The sequence below is a fragment of the Vicia villosa genome, unplaced genomic scaffold (genome assembly GCF_029867415.1).
Source record: "Vicia villosa cultivar HV-30 ecotype Madison, WI unplaced genomic scaffold, Vvil1.0 ctg.001941F_1_1, whole genome shotgun sequence".
NCBI classification, from domain to species: domain Eukaryota; kingdom Viridiplantae; phylum Streptophyta; class Magnoliopsida; order Fabales; family Fabaceae; genus Vicia; species Vicia villosa.
In genome coordinates this window covers 138,981-157,325 of record NW_026705784.1, presented here as the reverse complement: position 1 = coordinate 157,325, position 18,345 = coordinate 138,981, and the positions used below count along the sequence as shown (strand labels likewise).

At 30.6% G+C, this 18,345-nt stretch overlaps 2 protein-coding genes across 3 annotated transcripts; one reads left to right on the top strand and one right to left on the bottom strand.

Moving 5' to 3' along the window:
• The first annotated feature begins 7,919 nt into the window (after positions 1–7,919).
• Positions 7,920–9,656, top strand: LOC131637202 (E3 ubiquitin-protein ligase AIRP2-like). Of its 2 annotated transcripts, none has more exons than XM_058907791.1 (6): positions 7,920–8,097; positions 8,201–8,333; positions 8,506–8,656; positions 8,852–8,918; positions 8,994–9,234; positions 9,333–9,656. In XM_058907791.1, the coding sequence occupies exons 2-6, from the start codon at positions 8,209–8,211 to the stop codon at positions 9,547–9,549; spliced, it is 801 nt and encodes a 266-aa protein (XP_058763774.1). In that variant the 5' UTR covers positions 7,920–8,097; positions 8,201–8,208; the 3' UTR covers positions 9,550–9,656. The 2 variants fall into 2 exon arrangements, with proteins under 2 accessions (XP_058763774.1, XP_058763773.1); XM_058907790.1 differs by having other exon boundaries at positions 8,187–8,333.
• A 42-nt stretch (positions 9,657–9,698) lies between these two features.
• Positions 9,699–11,677, bottom strand: LOC131637204 (high mobility group B protein 1). The gene is made up of 8 exons (XM_058907792.1): positions 11,520–11,677; positions 10,971–11,057; positions 10,731–10,853; positions 10,591–10,648; positions 10,455–10,499; positions 10,287–10,364; positions 10,117–10,200; positions 9,699–10,013 (listed from the first exon to the last, which is right to left on the bottom strand). Exons 2-8 carry the CDS (start codon positions 11,030–11,032, stop codon positions 9,948–9,950), a joined length of 516 nt encoding a protein of 171 aa, XP_058763775.1. The 5' UTR covers positions 11,033–11,057; positions 11,520–11,677; the 3' UTR covers positions 9,699–9,947.
• Positions 11,678–18,345: the final 6,668 nt, after the last annotated feature.

The following is an 18,345-nucleotide window of genomic DNA, read 5'->3' as shown; positions in this document are numbered from 1 at the left end:
ATCCAAACAAAATAATTTAAAATGAATGGATTTCAATTGAATCATTTGAATTGCTTTGGATTTTAAAATCCTTTAAAATTTCCAATTACCTCATCCAAACACACTCTAAGTGTTTAGTCACAATACTCGAGAAGTCATTGACGGGTAGTCTTTGATTTGATTTCCTTGAGGGACCAAGGTATAGTCAGAATCTTTGAGAAGAAATTGATGGGTATTCTTTTTGGTTGTAGTTAAAGGTTTTGATTAGTCGATTAAGTCCTTGTTGATAAGGCAAAATCACCTTGGTGGGTGGATTGAAGGTAGCCTAGTTAACGATGAACCAGGATGAAATACTTGTGTTCTTTATCATTGTTAGCTTTGTGCTATTTGTCTTTGGGTTAACGAAAAAGAAGTAAATATAGAAATCCAATTCAACCCTCTTTCTTGTGTTTCTTTGAACCTTCAGCTCCAATCTTCTTTACGGTGGCGCGGAGTGGACCTGCATGGTTTACACAATAACTCACAAGTCAATTCAAAATTTAAGATGAGTGTAATGAAAGTGGATATTAGAGATTGCACTTTACTCTTTCATAAACTTTGCAAATGAATAGTGTTTGAACTTCGAGGATCAAAATAATAAATTAATATTTTATTTCAAAATGTTCATTTGAACTCCTGGTTCACACTTTTAGCTGCTTTTTCTCTCTCCCCCTAATATTGAGAAAATCAATTTATCAATTGATGGGCTTCAAACAAGTATCCAATTATTGGATTAAGATATATGTTCAAATACAGAATTCACATGAAATATATTTTCTTGACATTCTTTCAAAACCCATATTAACGTACTATATTGAAGCAATAGAAAAATCATAACACATCAAAAAATTTACTTAGATGAGACGTATATGGTTCTTAACCTAAAATAATTTGTAAGTTAAGGGGAGAATTATCATACGCTAACTTGTTGGCTTAATGCGAATAAATATCTTAATACCATATTTTGGGTGTTTCACATATATAATTTAGAATTGATGATCTCACAAGTATCAATCATATAATTAACTTTAGACGTCTAAAGAATGGATCTTTATGTTCATTTTCTTTTATGAACATATATTACATGATATTCAATATCAATTTTAATAATATATGTGATACTTATACAAGCATTTTAAAAAATACAGAAAACAAGATCTTAGTCTAATTAGTTGAGAAAATATTCACAAACTTCTGGTTGTGAGTATGCATGAGGGGTGTTCGCGGTGCGGTTGGGGCGGTTTTGACGAAAAAAATCATCCAAAACGCAAGAGAAAAAATCGTGCGGTTTGGTTTGGTTCGGATGGATTTTAGAAAAAAAAACCAAACCAATGCAGTTTGGTTCGGTTCAGTTGGTTCGGTTTTTTACAAATATTTTATTGAGCCATACATACACATATAGATGACAACATAACTTTGTATTTAGACATTCATACTCTATCAAATAACAACAAAACTCGTCATATTTTGACAACAACTTTCCATTTAATATCGAAAAATTAAATTAGACAAAAGTGGAATAATAAACATAAAATAATAGCATAAAACAATTTAAAAATTATTATAATGAAACAAAAAAATAGAAGATACGAGAGATTAGTGAAGATGAAAAAGAAAAAAACAAATGAATTGAGAGATTAGAGAAGATGTGTAATAAAAACGAAACTGAAATAGAGAACATTTGCATAAAAATGAGAAGATGAAAAAGAAAGAATATACGATAGTAGAGATTGGAGAAGAAGAGGGAAGATGTATGTGGCAAAGAAGACGCGATAATGCTATGAGAGATTTGAAAAGATCGGGACTGAAATCATATGTGTAAGGATGAGAAAATTGTTCGTAATCATAAGGTTAAAGTATAATAGGTTCAAGTTTGGGTTGGATGTGAGTTAAATAAAAATTAGGTTGTAACATAATGCAGTTTGATTCGGTTTATTAAATACAAATCGCAAACCGAATTGAACCGTGCGGTTTTGTTAGAAGATGACCCAAACAAATTTGAACCAAATGCGATTTTTTTGCAGTTTTGGTTTGGTTTGGTTTGGTTTGGTTTGGTTTGGTTTGCGGTTTTCTATTGGGTTGGTTTGGTTTTGAACACTTCTACGATCTTTTAGTCGATGCAACAATGAATGTCATAAAAACTCAATTTCTCAAATTTTTCTTTAGAAACACATAAATTTTATTGGATTGAAGAAACTCCTGGTTCTTTAAAAGTAATTCTCGTATCATAATACATTTGAGATGATCCAACCAATTTTGCCAATTATATACTTACGTGTGATATGTAAACTTCTAGTTTACAATATTACGTATGATTCTATTCTTCTAATTTGATTCAATCCATAGTAAATAATAATTTTTTTATATAAAATATATTTTTAAAAATGAATGGCATATAATTTATTTACAATTTCAACATCTCAATAAAAAATTTATAAATTTTGATAATAATTAGATAGTACATAAAATACATTACTATATTTTCTTTCGCTTATATATATTTCCAAAAATGAATGGCTTTAATTAATTTTTTATATAAAAAAATATTTTTAAAAATAATTAAATTAAATGATCAATTAAAACCGTTAGATTAATGATAATCAATGGTCATGATCTGGAGTAAGTGTTCAACACTTACTCTTGGAGTAAATATATCCCTACAAAAAGTATTCAATAAAAATAAATAACTTTACAAATTTTATACAAGATATATAACTTAATAAACAAAATTAAAATATCATAATTTGCATTATTTTTAAGAAAATAATTTATTCAATCAAATCATCACTAATATTTATCTTTGAAATTTAAAATTTTAAAAATAAATAAATATCTATCATACCAAAAGAATTCAAATCTTTAATTCATATATTTATTTATTTTTAAAAAATAAGAAGATGAAGAAAAAAAACTGAAGTCGTAAATGAGTTTGTACACATAGAAATTAGTTTTTATTCATTTACTTTATATTTGAATGATTTATTTTCTTATGAAACATAAGAACAAAAATAGTAAAATCTTTTTTTTCAATCTTAATAAATTAGTCTGAAATATATAAGATACAATTATGAAATAAATATTAAACTAACGTCATTAATTTTTTTCAATCTTAAAAAATTAATCACAAATTAATAACATCAATTATAAAATAAATATTTGCAATTTTGATAAATTAAAAATAAAAAAATAATATATATTTTTTACTTGGATAGGTCATAAAAACATAATATTCAATATGAGAACAAAAATAAAAAATAAAAAATAAAATCATCAAATAGAATAAATTATCATAGAGAATGAAATCACTACTAAATTCTAAATACTAACAAATAAATAAAATTATCATGTAATTAAAATTTTCCTTTCTCTCACATCTCTTTCAAACAAAATACATAAGTTTTTAATTACAGATATTTATGTTGAATATTAGTTCTTCAAAAACTATAAAAACGACTATCTCATTTGGAAACTATATCACAAACAGTATATTTTTAATCAATTGAAATAAAATATGTTATTAATAATAATATTAAATTTTAAGTTCTTCAGAAACTATAAATAATTTCATCAATCAAAATTAAATTATCATGATTTGTATAATTTTTTACCATTATACTTAAAAATGAGTCCTTTGGGGATGTATGCAATTGTTTAAGAATATTTCAACACTAATTTTGTTATAATATTCGATATGTTCTTTATAATTCATGATAAAAACATATTATTCGTTGTGAATATTTTAAAATACTTATGTAAATCAACGTATGGTAAATGCTTAGTTCTTCACGAACTCAACAATAATTTTTTTTTGTAGTTATTTGGGAACTCAATCACAATTTTTTTACGAAGTTCTTGAGAAACTCAATCACAAATCTTATTATGCAGTTCTTCAAAAATTCAATCACAAAAATTCTTTTATTAATAAAAATAATAATATTTGTAAATCTTCAGTTATTCAAGAACTATAAAACAAATTTATTATTTTTCTATCTTCGATTATTCAGGAACTATAAAAAAAAATTCATAATTTTTTTTATCCTTCCGAATACGTTCTTCAGAAACCATATAAGAAATTCATTATTTTGCTAACCTTCAGAGATGCTTTATATGTTCTTCAGTAACTATATAATAAATTCAATATATTTTGATCCTTTAGGGATGTTTTTTTTATGTTTTTCACGAACAATATAAAGAAATTTAATATTTTTCGATCTTTTATGATACTTCATATGTTCTTCGGGAACAATATAAACTTATTAAATTTCTATCATTCATGAAAACTTTCGAAAAATATATATTAAACTATTATTTTGCTATCCATGCTTGGTAATTTCTTCAAGAACTACATAGTAAACTATTGTTTTCTCATCCTTCAGGGATGCTTTATAAGTTAATAAGATATAATATCATATCAAAATTCAAAACTAATAAACTAATAAAGTAAAAAAAAACATAAAAGAAAGGATCAATATTACTTCTAATGGTTAGAACTTCAATGTTTTTTTCTTTTTAAGTTTGGTAGAGTTTCGTGCTAATAACGAATTCACTTAAAATTAAATAAAATAATAGAAAAGAGAAATAGAATAAAAGAATTTATTATACTATTTATATTCTGAGAGCAAAAGATTCTGAATTCTATTTATAAGAATAGAGAAAAAAGTTCATACACTGACAGTGTAAAATAATTTTACACTGTCAACCAATCACAACATTGTATCAGAATAAAACACACTTTAATTTAAAAATTCTTTTAATGACAAGGCACTTTATTTGTTTTCTATTGGATGACAGTGTAAAATAATTTTACACTGTCAGTGCATATAAATTAAACCCATAAGAATATATGTAATAAAAAGAAAATCAACATAAAAATTTCTTACTTGATAGACAATTTTTTATCTTATAAATAAGACTAGAGAGGTACTATTACGAAATTATACCATAGAGATACAAATATAAGAGGAAATAGTAGTTGTTTGGCTTAAGGATTAACACGTGTGAAATTTGTTATGTCCAATCAACCATCATTTTAAAATCTAAATGATTAAGAAATGGTAGCTTCTTGAATAACTGATTCACTACGTTACTTGCAAACTTAGCCAAAATTATCCTTTCTTTTGGTGGAATCGTCTAGACAAAAGAAAAGTTACATTTGGATCGAATTGCATTCCATCTTAGTATGAAAATTGATTAAGTAAAATTGTATTCAAGATTATTGGATATTAGATATCCAGCATTCTCGTGGCAAAAACGTATTTGTTATAAATAAATAATAAATTGTTTTATTTAATTACAACTTAACCATATAAAATTTTAAAATTTGTATTGTACTGTGGTGTATTTTGTATAGTGATGTAATGAATACTATTTTGTATTTTTCATATTCGTTGATAGTCTCTTTCTCTTTCATTTGAATCAACTAGAACTGACGCTTGTAAGTTTGTAACTTCACCACCATTGTTTTATCAGTCCTTTCATTAGCTTTTTTCAAGATCTCCCAAGCTTGCTTCGCCGAATCGCAATTGCCAACTTTTTCAAAGTTGTCACCATCAACACAAGAGTGAAGAAGAGTGCTTTGTAATCTTTCTTCTCCTTTTTCTTGTGTGTAGCCTTCTCTGCATCAATAGATGCTGCCCCAAATGGTTCAACACCATTGTTAACCACTTCAAGAACATCTTAACAGTCAAACAACACCTTCATTTGTTTGCACCATTTTTCATAGTTCTTCAGATCAAGGTTTGGAAGATTGGAGGGAACACGATCATTGGATACAGTAGTCATCTTTGCAGCGGATTAAGGATCAGAACCAAGGCTCTTGATGCCAAATGTTGTAACAAGCACAAAGCTTGTAGGTCAATCATTGGAGAAAAATGAAGTGTTAGAAAAGATGGGGAATAAGGATATTGAGTGAGAGAGTGTAATTGAGGAAAAATATGTAAAGTGGCATTAACATTAACCATATTACATGAGGGTATTTATAGGATACTACACAATACAACTTGGAACCAAAACAAGCCCATAAAGTAACTAAAAATTCAAAATATCGCGCAGCAAATTGTTTCCCCCAAACTTGGTAATTGATTTCTGCAACAGAAATTTAAACCAGAAAACTGAAAAAGCTTTAGGAAATCGATTTCCCCAAACGGGGTAATTGATTTCCTCACCACAACTTTGAATTTCCATACTTCCAGAAGTGCTTTTCAAATAAGCTGCTTTCCACGAAACGGTCTCAAAAGCTTCCAAAATGCATTTGAATTATCAAAGACTTCAATTGATTTTTATGGTATCTACAAAGATCTCCGAACATCGAATATGAATTTTTTTTATACTTTTTAAGCAAAAGTTTGACACTTAAAAATAAGAACACATTTTGAATCAATAACAAAACAAAATTGCAAAACATTGGCAGTTGCTAATTTTTTTTGTCAAAAAAGTTAATATTTGTGCATTCGAGAAAATAGTCTATGTTATACATCAGACGACTATTCTTAAGCACTTCGCCCTCCACGCCTCGCGCTTGGGGGTTATGTACATTAAGATAAATATGCTACGTGTGTCACACTTGGAGTTTTCTCTTCGGACACACTTAAACTAAAGATCCCTTTGAGATTGCTACTCCTTCCCGAAAATAACTTAGTTGTCCCAAGCCTTATCTTTTGATAAATTAATAGTCATCCAAGTGCAAAGAATAACATATTGGTTAAATAGATGTACGTCTATTGTAATCGTTGAGTTTTTTAAGCAATATGAGTATAACATTGATTTGAATCCTTTTCGAATGTAGCTGCAAAACATGACAAAAATGGATGATGAGATCTTCAAAGAATATGCTCAATGTTGGATAGAAATTGTTTCCCATGTTGAACCTCCACTTTTAGAGAAGGAATGAGTCACCATATTTGTTGATACACTCAAACATCCATTTTATGAGAAAATGGTTGGAACCTCTTCACTATTTTTTTCTGATCTAGTCACTATTGGGGAGAGAGTCGAATTGGATATAAAATCAAGAAGAATCATTGACGGTTCTTCAAAAGCAGTAAAAGTCGAGAACCCGAGGTTAGAGGAATCTGAAGAAGAAGACTTGGAAGATGTCAACCATGATGAAACCTGAAACATCGTCTTCGCTTAGTCGGACATATCTACCTCAATCTTTGAGTAGGTAAAAGGCTAACAAAACATGAATCAAGTATAAGGGTTTATTCTCGAAACTGATGATGATGTGGATCCTAAGCCTCTTGAAAACAACAACCATCATTGGGAGTGCACGGTCAATCCACCGTTATTTCATAGAGCATGGTTAACTTTCCTATGACTCATTCCACCTCGTAATAAATTTTGGACATGTCACTTCCCCATTCTCCCATATTATGTGAGTTATTTTCCAAACAAACAACATATTTAAAAAAAAAAAAGAGTTGCACCTTTAGTAAGCAGTCGATTGATTTAATAAATAGACAGTCGATCTCGTAAACCCACGATCAAGAGAGTAAACACACGATCAAGAGAGTTTTATAGCGAGACGATGCATTATCCACCTCCCCTGATCACCCCCTCTGACTCCTTAGAAATATACCTATAAAATTATTAATAAGTTATTTCCATAATATAATATATTATATCAATAGAATTAAGTAGCTTAAACCATGGGGAACCAAAACTGTTTTGAATTGATCCAAACTAAATGTCCCCATATATACCTTTTATTAGTAAGTGAGTATTTGCATGAGGTGAAAAACAGTGAGAATTAGTCTTAAGAAGAAACATTGATGCAAATAAATCTTTGCATGATTTTCTATTTTGTAGGGAAAATGAGGTAGTGGTAATTTGGTAATTGAAGAAGAAACTCCTGATAGCATGACCATGACGTGTAATACGTGTGTGTTATAAAGGTACAGAACGAATGAGTTACGTGTAGTTCAAGTGAGTACCCTTCAACACAACAACACAACACATTCTTAGTTAATAACTACTATTTACTTTCTCTCTGATCTCTCGCTACATCTGAAAGACTGTTGTTTTTTCTACTTTGGTTTGGTACGAGGATGTTGTTCTTTATCATGTTCTTCCATCACACAGGTAAAACGAGGTACTTGTTTTTGTTGTTGTTCTCGTCGGATTAATTATTTAATTAATTAATTTATAAGTTTTTAATTTTAATTTGACAGTTTTTTTATGAAAGATTTATGAATGGGGTTTGTTCTGAAAAAAAGGAAGAAAGAATTAGAAGAAAAAGAAAATAGAGAGATCATGAGAAAGTCTTTTAAGGATTCCCTCAAAGCTCTTGAAGCTGACATTCATTTTGCCAATACACTGTAATTATTCATTCCTCTCTTGAAGCTATTGAATTATGTGATTTTTTTTTTATTTGATCTTGGTGTTACAAGATTCAATTTGTGTGAACCTTTTCTTTGATGTTGCAATATTGAAATTTGAAAAAAGTTGATTATTTTGATTGATGTTTGTGGAAAATATGTTTTGAATCAGAGCTTCTGATTATCCAAGTGATCCAGATGGTGTCTGCCTTCAAATGAGATTGTCTTATAGCCCAGCTGCCCATTTCTTCCTCTTTTTTGTTCAGTGGACTGACTGTTACCTCGCCGGAGCCTTAGGGTTGCTTAAAATTCTTATCTATAAGGTGATTTTCTCGGCCTCTTTGCGCCAGTGTTTGGATTAACTTATTTGAACTTATCTACTGTTATAAATGTTTGTTAGACTTTTGGAGAGAACTTATAGAAACAACTTATCATGATTATATATGATAGAGTAAAACCTCAGATTGTTGTTTTGTTGTCATCCTAGTGAGTGATGTACATGTTGGGTTTTGTTGCAGGCATATAAAGATGGGAAGACAACCATGTCTATATATGAAAGAAAAGCCAGTTTGAAGGAGTTCTATGGTAAGTGTTAAGTGTTACTAAGACGCGATTTTGCATTTTCCAGAGAAGTGTTTTACAATCTAAATGAATAACCAGGTGTGGTGTTTCCGTCTTTATTGCAACTTCATCGAGGAATCACTGATGTTGATGATAGGAAACAAAAACATCTTTGCGCTACTAAGTACAGGCATAAAGAGTTGATAAACAAAGGAAAGAGCACTGAAATTGACACAGAAGAAGAGGATGAAGAAGAGTGTGATATTTGCATGGAGATCAACACCATGGTTGTATTGCCCAGTTGCAATCATTCGATGTGTATGAAATGCTACCGAGATTGGTAAGCCAATTGTGTTCATAGTTCTGACAAAAATGCAACCATAAATGTTATATTGCGGTCACAATTGCTGAATCTTTTTTTTTTCACTGTTGGTTTAGGCATGGAAGATCGGAATCTTGCCCGTTCTGTCGGGACAGTCTTAAAAGAGTAAACTCGGGTGATCTTTGGATGTACATGAGCAGCAATGAGATAGATGATATTGCTTCAATCAACAAGGAGAATTTGAAAAGACTTTTTATGTATATAGAAAAGTTGCCTCTTGTTGCTAGACCCTATATTCATATCATCTCATCACAGCTTATGGTTGCCTCATAGTGGAAGAAACCTCATTCAAATCTATTGCTTGTAAATAATATGTTACACTGTCACTGTATTCCTTTAATTTTATTCATTGAAGCAGTAGCATTTCATTTTGGTTTTGATTTGTTGAGTACACAAACTACATAACTGAACATAATAAAGCATTGATCAGAATGAGAAATTTATAATACTTAAGCCTACACATTTGAGGCACAATGCACAAAGGAGAATTTAAGTACAATAACTAACAACAATTGAGGGAAGCTCGAGTAGCCGGCAAAATATCATACAGCAAAGCAACAAGACAACAGATATTCAACCAACATAGATATCGAAAAAGTAGCCTACTACAAAATACATATTAGCTTCCCTCCACCAATGAAACATCATATTTCAAGTTATGCACAACGCTTTCAGTCATCATCTTCTTCGTCATCTTCGTCCTCGTCGTCTTCATCATCGTCATCTTGGTGGTCATCCTGTACACATAAAGGAAAGTTTGTTTTCATAGTTTTTCTTTATTCAACACGCTTATGATACATTCATGAAAGTAGAAGAAGATGAATAAGGAATTTGGACTACCTCTCCACTTGCTTCATCTTCATTATTAACTTCAGATTTGGACTTGTCTGATTCCTCGTCTTCATCCTCGACTGAACTTGCCGCCTATCAACATTAAGGAAAGTTAAGCACATAAACAAGACAATCAAAACACATAAACAAGAAAACTAGAAGCAGGGGGATATGCTTACTTTGTTATTATATGCGTTCATAAGTTTTTCATATTCAACTTTCCTTTTAGCAGCCTTGGCTTCGTATGGAGCTTTTTCCTTTACATTAAAAATAAGAAAGTTAGAATGAGACCGACTAAATTATAATTCGCTTCTTCAACAGAATATATGAAAGATTGCATTGCTTACAGCCTTAGTCAAGGATTTCCATTTCTCTCCTCCAGCCTTCCCAACCTTCAATCAAAATTTTCAGACACGAATTAGAAAAGGATACATCACGATACACAACACTACAACAGCGCAATTCAACGTGTAAGCAACTTACAGCGGATACAGCCTTCACATTAGGATTTTCTGCCTTAAAAGTCTTTCTGAAATCCTCACTACGAAAGAAGGGAGATAAGTCAGATAATAATTAAAAGAAGCTACAACAGAAAGTGAGAAAACGCAGAGATCGATACATACAGGAAGACAAAGAAAGCGCTGGGAGGCCTTTTTGGTTTGTTGGGATCTTTCTTAGCCTTCTCCTTTTTAGCCTTCGGTGCACTCTTCTCGGGTTTAGAAACAGCCTTTCGCTTTCCTACTTTTCTGTAAACAACAGACATACATATGTGCCATCACTATTTTATTCCTCTAATCAGATACCAATTTCATCGGAAAACACAAAGATATCACACGAGAAGTTGCGATAATAAAGAAACTAACCGGTCATCAACTGGTTTCAGTACTTCCCTCGAAGTCTTCCCAGTCCCCTTGCCCTTTGTCATCGTCTAAGCTCCTCTACAAGACGATCTACAGTCGAAAAACAAAAGGAATCATCATCAACCACCAATATCAATTTCACAAGTGTTTGATTATGGTCGCATCAGCAATATTAGAACCAGATTCTCTCTGTAACTGCAATTCAAAACCTTATTAACAGCATGATTATACACACACAAAAATCACAAACTTTCAGATAACTTTCCCATCAAATTTCAAACATCACATAACCCTCAATTCACATATTTGACTAAAAAATTCAGCAAATTTTCCCTATACATCAATCTTCAGTACTAAACTAAACAACTCCATGTTAATTCTTACATACCCACATGCATAAATTCCTCAAAACTCATCAATAATCATAAATTCCTCTACAAGTACTCAAAAAAATAACAAAAACCATACACAAAAAATCACAAAAAACAAAACAAAAATCAAAACTTTCAAAAGAGAAAATTAAGCAAAGAGAAAAAGAAGAAAAAGGGTTACCTAGAAACAGATGAATGGAAGAAGAGAGGATCTTCAACAAGCGAAGCAGAACCGAACACAGCAAGCTGAGAATCAAAGCGACAAAGGTGTTAGGAACAAAACAAAGAGGGTACAAGTACAGCCAAATATGACCGGAATAACCGGTAATGTTTCAGTGACTTTGAACGCTAATGTGAGTCAACCCATATCTATAATGAATGGAGTTTACCTGCAATAGCCGGTTGTCGTTTGAGCAAGATATTCTCATCAATGATTATTATTAATTACTAATTATTGACATTACTTTCTACTTTTAATATTTTTTCTAGTTTATTTTAACCAAGCATTTGATCTCGAGTGATAAATGAGTCTCTGCAAAGGATGATATTTAAGAAATACTGAGTTCGATTTCTGAGCACAAGTGCCTCCGTAACACGAGCCGGATCGGTGGTGAAAAGTCAAAAACAAGAAAGAATTTATTTTTATAGTTTGAAATTCCACTAATTTTATTTTGCTTATTTTTAAAAAGTTTAATTTTTTTGTAATCTTCGATACTTTTAAAAAAAAAAATTAAGGACATAAACTTAATTAAAAAAACAAGTTCCTCGAATTGCTAAAATATTTATATTTAATCTTAATTATTTTAATATTTTGTTATTATTATTCTATAACAATAATAATAATAAGAGTTGTAAACAAAGGTGAAATAATAATAATAAGAGTTATAAAAATTTAATTTTTATTAATAGACTATTTATATTCTTTGTATTAAAAAGATATTCAAGAAAAATATAAATAAAAAATATACTATAATAAATAAAAGAAAAAAGAAAAAAAACTGAAGGATATAAATCTAACCGGTGAAGAAAATATCAAAAACAATAAACAAGAAAAAGGAAAAAGTAAAAACAATATTATGAAATACAATCTTAAAATGGTTATTATAAATATGTGTGCTCTAAATTTTCAATTCTTTTTAATTTTGAAGACAAATTCATAAAAAAAACATATATTTAAAGATAAATATCAATTATGTGACCAATATTACTTTAAGAATTACTACCCATATTTGGAATTTTCATAAGAATTTGATGAATTGTATTTAGAATTAATTTTTATACTATTTCATCCTCTTTTTTCTAAATTATGGTTTCTATATATAAATTTATATTTTTGCAAAAATTGTTACATTCGATTTTTAAATATGGGAATTTTTCTCCTGCAAATTGGAAAAGACGGATAAAATTTTTATGATGCATTTTGAAGACAAGGACGATGATTGTATCTCTTATTTTTTTTATATTTTTTCTCTGCAGTGTCTTTGCCCTATCTATATTTTCATATTTTTAAAAATATATAACTTCAAATTTATATGTTGTTTTATTAATTTTTTTAAACAAATTAAAACATAAATGTGTAATGTTATTAAAAAAAATTAATTATTTAAGAAAATTTTGAATTTTAAATTTTTTATAAACAAGTCTATCATAAACTTGAATTAAAGATGGTAGAAAACAATGCATTTATTGGATAAGTTTTTATATTATTAAGTTAGATTTTAAGCTTTTATTATTAATTTAATTAAGAATAATATTTTTTTATATTTTATTATATTTATATTTATTAATCTCGGACATATTCTTTTCATGACGGAAATTGAAAATGAAGACAAATAATAAATATGAGGATTTCGTATATTTCTAACTAATAATATACACATAAAAAGTTATAAAGTTAAAGATTTTAGTATAAGTATATGTTAACTAACTAATTAGAGGAAAAAATCATATGAAATTTATTTTTAAAAAAAAATGAATAGACATTGTATTTTAAAGTAGTGTTCACCAGTTATAATAATCTTAAACACACAAAATCCAACCGTTGAAGAGTAGTATGTAAAGTAACGTTGAGTAGGTTACCGTTGAACAATACTAGTAAAATATATATCTAGTGTCTAGTCTAGAATAAAATAAAGACTATTCTCTCTATAATTAAAACACTTTATCAAAAAAAAAAATTTATAAAGAAAATAAATACTACTCTTACAATCTTGTTTATGAAAAATAAAAAGACAAAAGTCATGCATTTGTGGCCGTACCATAATAAGTTTTAACATATGGTGATTATGGTAAAATTTATTTTAAAAAATCACAATAAATAAAAAATGCTATTTGTTTGATTCAAACATCTTATATTGGTGTAGCTAAACATGAAAAAAATATGAATTAAAATATGTTGAAATAATAAATAATAGGGTTAATAGTAATTGTTAGCGAATTTTGCTTTTTCCCCCTCCCTACCTTTTGGCAACGGTTTTTAAAAAAAAAATCGTTGCCAAAACCTACTTTTGGTAGGTGGGGGATAATCCAAAACACGCTCATATTACAGGGGCGTAAACTACTATTAACCCAAAATAATATTGTTTAATGAAATACATTTACAATGAAAATCATTTACCAAACATTTTTTTTAAAAATGAGTTAAAATAACATCACTGTTAATTGTTTCAAGAATATCTATTTCTATAAAAAATTATAAAATGGTCATTTAACCACCGATCACTCATTTTATCACATAGCTAACTCTTCACAAACTTCATAGTGGAAAAAACACGTTACAAGCTTATAGTTGCTACCAACTAGACTAAAGTCAACTTCATAAGCTTAAAATCATATCAAATGTATTGCACTTATTTGTTTCTACAAATTTTGGGTCACATCAAACATTTATAACATAATTATGAAGTTAATGCCACACAACCACTTTCGGCACATCTAAAAAATCATTTGGATAAAGTTCAACCCTCCTCAATAAATTTTTTTACATCAAAAGCTACAATGAAGATAAGGGACTCAAACATGAAACACATTAGTTTCACCATATTTTTCGAATGATGTATCCTTCTGACTTCTTCAAGTACCCCAATAATTGAACCATACAAAGTCATCAAACTAGTGAGAGTCTTAAAGTGGGAACCCGAGTGACTGTCACTCGCTTTAGCAATAAATGATTCTTAATTTAATCCATCACCAATCTCTATCTAGCCCTCTTCAATCAATTTAGCAAACTGAGTTACTTGTTTGTCCCTGAGCAATTCTTGTCTCTTGTTAGAAGATCGATGAAATTAGCAAGTATATTGATCTTACCGAAAAAATCACTAACATCTTTGTGAGTCTTGGCGCGTGCAAAAGTGTCAATCGAAATTGATTGGTGAAACAATGCACGTAATAAGTAGATCATTTTAGATTAAAGTTCTTAAACTACCAAACTTACCTTGCATATTGCTAGCTCCTTCACACCCCCCTAATGCTAGATAAACTCAAGCCATTAATAGACAATAACTTCTCAAATGCCTCCTTAAGTGACTTATCACTTGTTTCTTTAACACTTTCAATGCCAAAAAAATTTTCATTTACAAAACCTTCACTATTAAAATAGCGAACAATAACAACCATTTATTCTTTACCAACAATGTTACCAAATTCATCAATTAAAACACAAAACACATCATCAACAATATCATATATAATTTGTTGAGTTATTTCACATGTACAAGCAGCAGCAAGATCCTTTTGAATTTTAGGGGACACTCATAAAGTAATTTCCCTAAGTAGAATCTATTACACTAATTGTCTTTGGGTTAATTTCCTTTAGAGTATCCACCAACTCGACAAATGGCCCCTTAAATAAAGATTTAAGTGACTCAATACTCCCTCTAAATGGCATGCCACACCTCAAAAAAACTTAATAGCTATGAGAGATATGTTTATTTGATTTATTTTGGCCAGTTAGGCGTTATCGAGAAGTTGAGAGAAGTGAGAAAATTAGTCAACCGGAAATTAAATTAAATTAATAGAGTTATTGAGAGTGTGTGAATTAGTTAAGTAATTAGTAGAAACAATAGTGAATTTTAAGAGTTTTAGAAGGAAATTATAATTATTGGATAAGTAAGGGAAAATGGTGAAAATAGAGATAAGTTAGGTAAAGAGTGTAAATACTTAAAATAGGAATATTAGGTTATTAGTAATGAGATATTAGTGGAGCTCTTATGAGAGTACGTGAAACTGAGAAAATTAAGAGAAAGAGGTAAGTCTGAGAAGAGGCAAATTAAGGGTTAGGAAGGGAGCAAGGTGTAACATCCTAAATATATCACATCATATGGTACTATAATCAGGAAAAATAAACACTTCACAACTTCAATTTCTAAAAAAATCACAAGGATTGCATAATCTATTTCACCTAATTCATTGATAGAATATAATTCCCACTAAACCAAGATTTGAAACAAACAATAGGATTAGATTCTACGAGTAATTACTCTTACCCACAAATTATTATGTATCCCATTAGACAATTAGAACACCACCTTACCTTAGGATTTCTAGTAAAGCTTTTTCACCTCTAACAATGGAGTTCTCCCCTTTTCTTCCTCAAGTCCTAACTCTCTTCCTCTTCTCTTTTCACGTACTGTTGGTTCTACCTCCCAATTCCCTAATTTCTCATATTATATTATTATTATTCCCAACTAATTAAAACAAATAAAACCAAACTAAATAATTATTTAATCTTTTTATTAATAACAATATTTAATCTATTTAAATTCTAATTTAAATAATACCAGTAACAACATTCTTCCCCCACCCCTATGTTTCTACACATTTGCTCACACGCCTCCAACACCTCTATTTCTAATTTCTAAGGATATCACCCTACAGAGAAGGTTCCCCAAACACACCAAAAAAGTAAATAACACAACAACATTGTGAGATATTCAAACTCTAGTATGGCCGAAGGGTAGTTTCTTGGTTCGACAAGATTAAGCATGAAGTCGAAGGTTGTTCACATGCTTGTGTCGAAGATTCTAGGGTTGTTAGCATGTTTATTTAGGTTTTAGTGTTTAAACCCTAATTTGTTAAGTTAGCTTGTTTATTAATTTGGCTTGTGTAATGGGCCTTGTGGAAAAGCCCATTAGTTAGTATGTTAGGTTTTATTATAAATAGCATACTAGTCTCTCATCATTGCTAAGCTGCAAATCCTAATTTAGGGTGAGAGAGGTTATTTGTTATTCTTGTAAACTTGTAATCTTGTTTTAAGAGAAAGTAAAAGAATAACAGTTATAACCAATTCTTGTGTTCTTCTTATCTTCCCTAATTCCTATTATATTTTGTTCCTGACATCGTTTTTCACAACAAATTGGTGCTGTGAGCGTGGAGAAGATGCCTTTAACAAAGTATGAGACTGAAAAGTTCACCGGAGTGAATGATTTTGGTCTGTGGCGCTTGAAGATGAAAGCCCTAATGGTTCAGCAGGGTTGCTTGGAAGTGTTGAAGGGAGAGGCAGCCATGAATGCAGAATTGACGGCAGCGGAGAAGACGAATATGATCGAGAAAGCACACAACACAATTTTGTTGAGCCTTAGTGATAAGGTTCTTAGTCAGGTATCAAAGGAGACGAATACATCAGGGTTATGGGTGAAACTTGAAAGTTTGTACATGACTAAATTGCTGGTAAATCGACTCTACCTGAAGCAGGCTTTGTATTCATTCAAGATGGTTGAAGACAAAGTGTTGGCTGAGCAGTTGGATATGTTCAACAAGCTGATTCTTGATCTTGAAAATATTGATGTAAAGATCGATGATGAAGATCAAGCACTGTTACTATTGTGCGCTTTGCCTCGATCACATGCTCACTTCAAAGAAACTCTCCTGTATGGAAGGGAGTCCCTGACCTTTGAAGAATTTCAATCAGCCCTATATTCAAAGGACCTGAACAAACAAAAGGAGCATAAACCTTCAACTGTTGGCGAAGGTTTGGCCGTTAAAGGAAAAATCTTAAGAAAGGATGGTAAGTTTGACAAGAAGAAAGGCAAAAGCCTGTCGAAGTCTTATAGTGGCGAAGCATCTGGTATTCGATGCTATCATTGTAAGAAGGAGGGTCACACAAGAAAGGTATGCCCTGAACGCCTGAAAGATCATGGATGTAAGGATAATGGCAATGCAGCCATTGTTCAAGATGATTTCGAATCATCTGATGTTCTTGTGGTTTCAAGCAGTGACTCGAGAAGAGAGTGGATTATGGATTCAGGTTGCACTTGGCACATGACTCCAAACAAATACTTGTTCGAGGAATTATGTGATCAAGATCTTGGATCAGTATTGCTGGGAAACAACAAGGCTTGCAAAATTGCAGGTGTTGGATATGTGAGATTCAAGCTCCATGATGAGTCAATAAGGTTGTTGAATGAAGTCAGGTATGTTCCTGATTTGAAGAGAAATCTGCTTTCTCTTGGTGAATTCGACAAGAAAGGATATGTTTTCCAAGGAGAGAAAAGTATCCTAAGAGTCATGAAGGGGTCGAAGGAAGTCTTGAGAGGCGTGAAGAAACAAGGCTTGTATACCCTTGAGGCTTGTAAGTGGTTCGACAAATGTTGCATCCACGAAACCTTTGTCGAAGACAGAAATCTAGCACATGAGATTGGGCCATGTCAGTGAAAGGGGTCTGGTCGAATTAGGGAAACAAAATCTGCTTGGTGGAGACAAAGTCGAAAAGCTGAAGTTTTGTGAACCTTGTGTACTTGGAAAATATTGCAGAGTGAAGTTCAACAAAGGCAAACAAAGAACACATGGATCCCTTGATTACATCCATGCTGATCTTTGGGGGCCTGCAAGGTGTCCATCACATTCAGGAGTAAGGTATTTTCTATCCATAGTAGATGATTATTCCAGAAAATTATGGGTATTCATCCAGAAGACTAAGGATGAAACTTTTGAGAATTTCAAAAGTTGGAAGACTCTGGTTGAAAATCAGACTGGCAGAAAGGTCAAGAGGTTGAAAATCGATAATGACC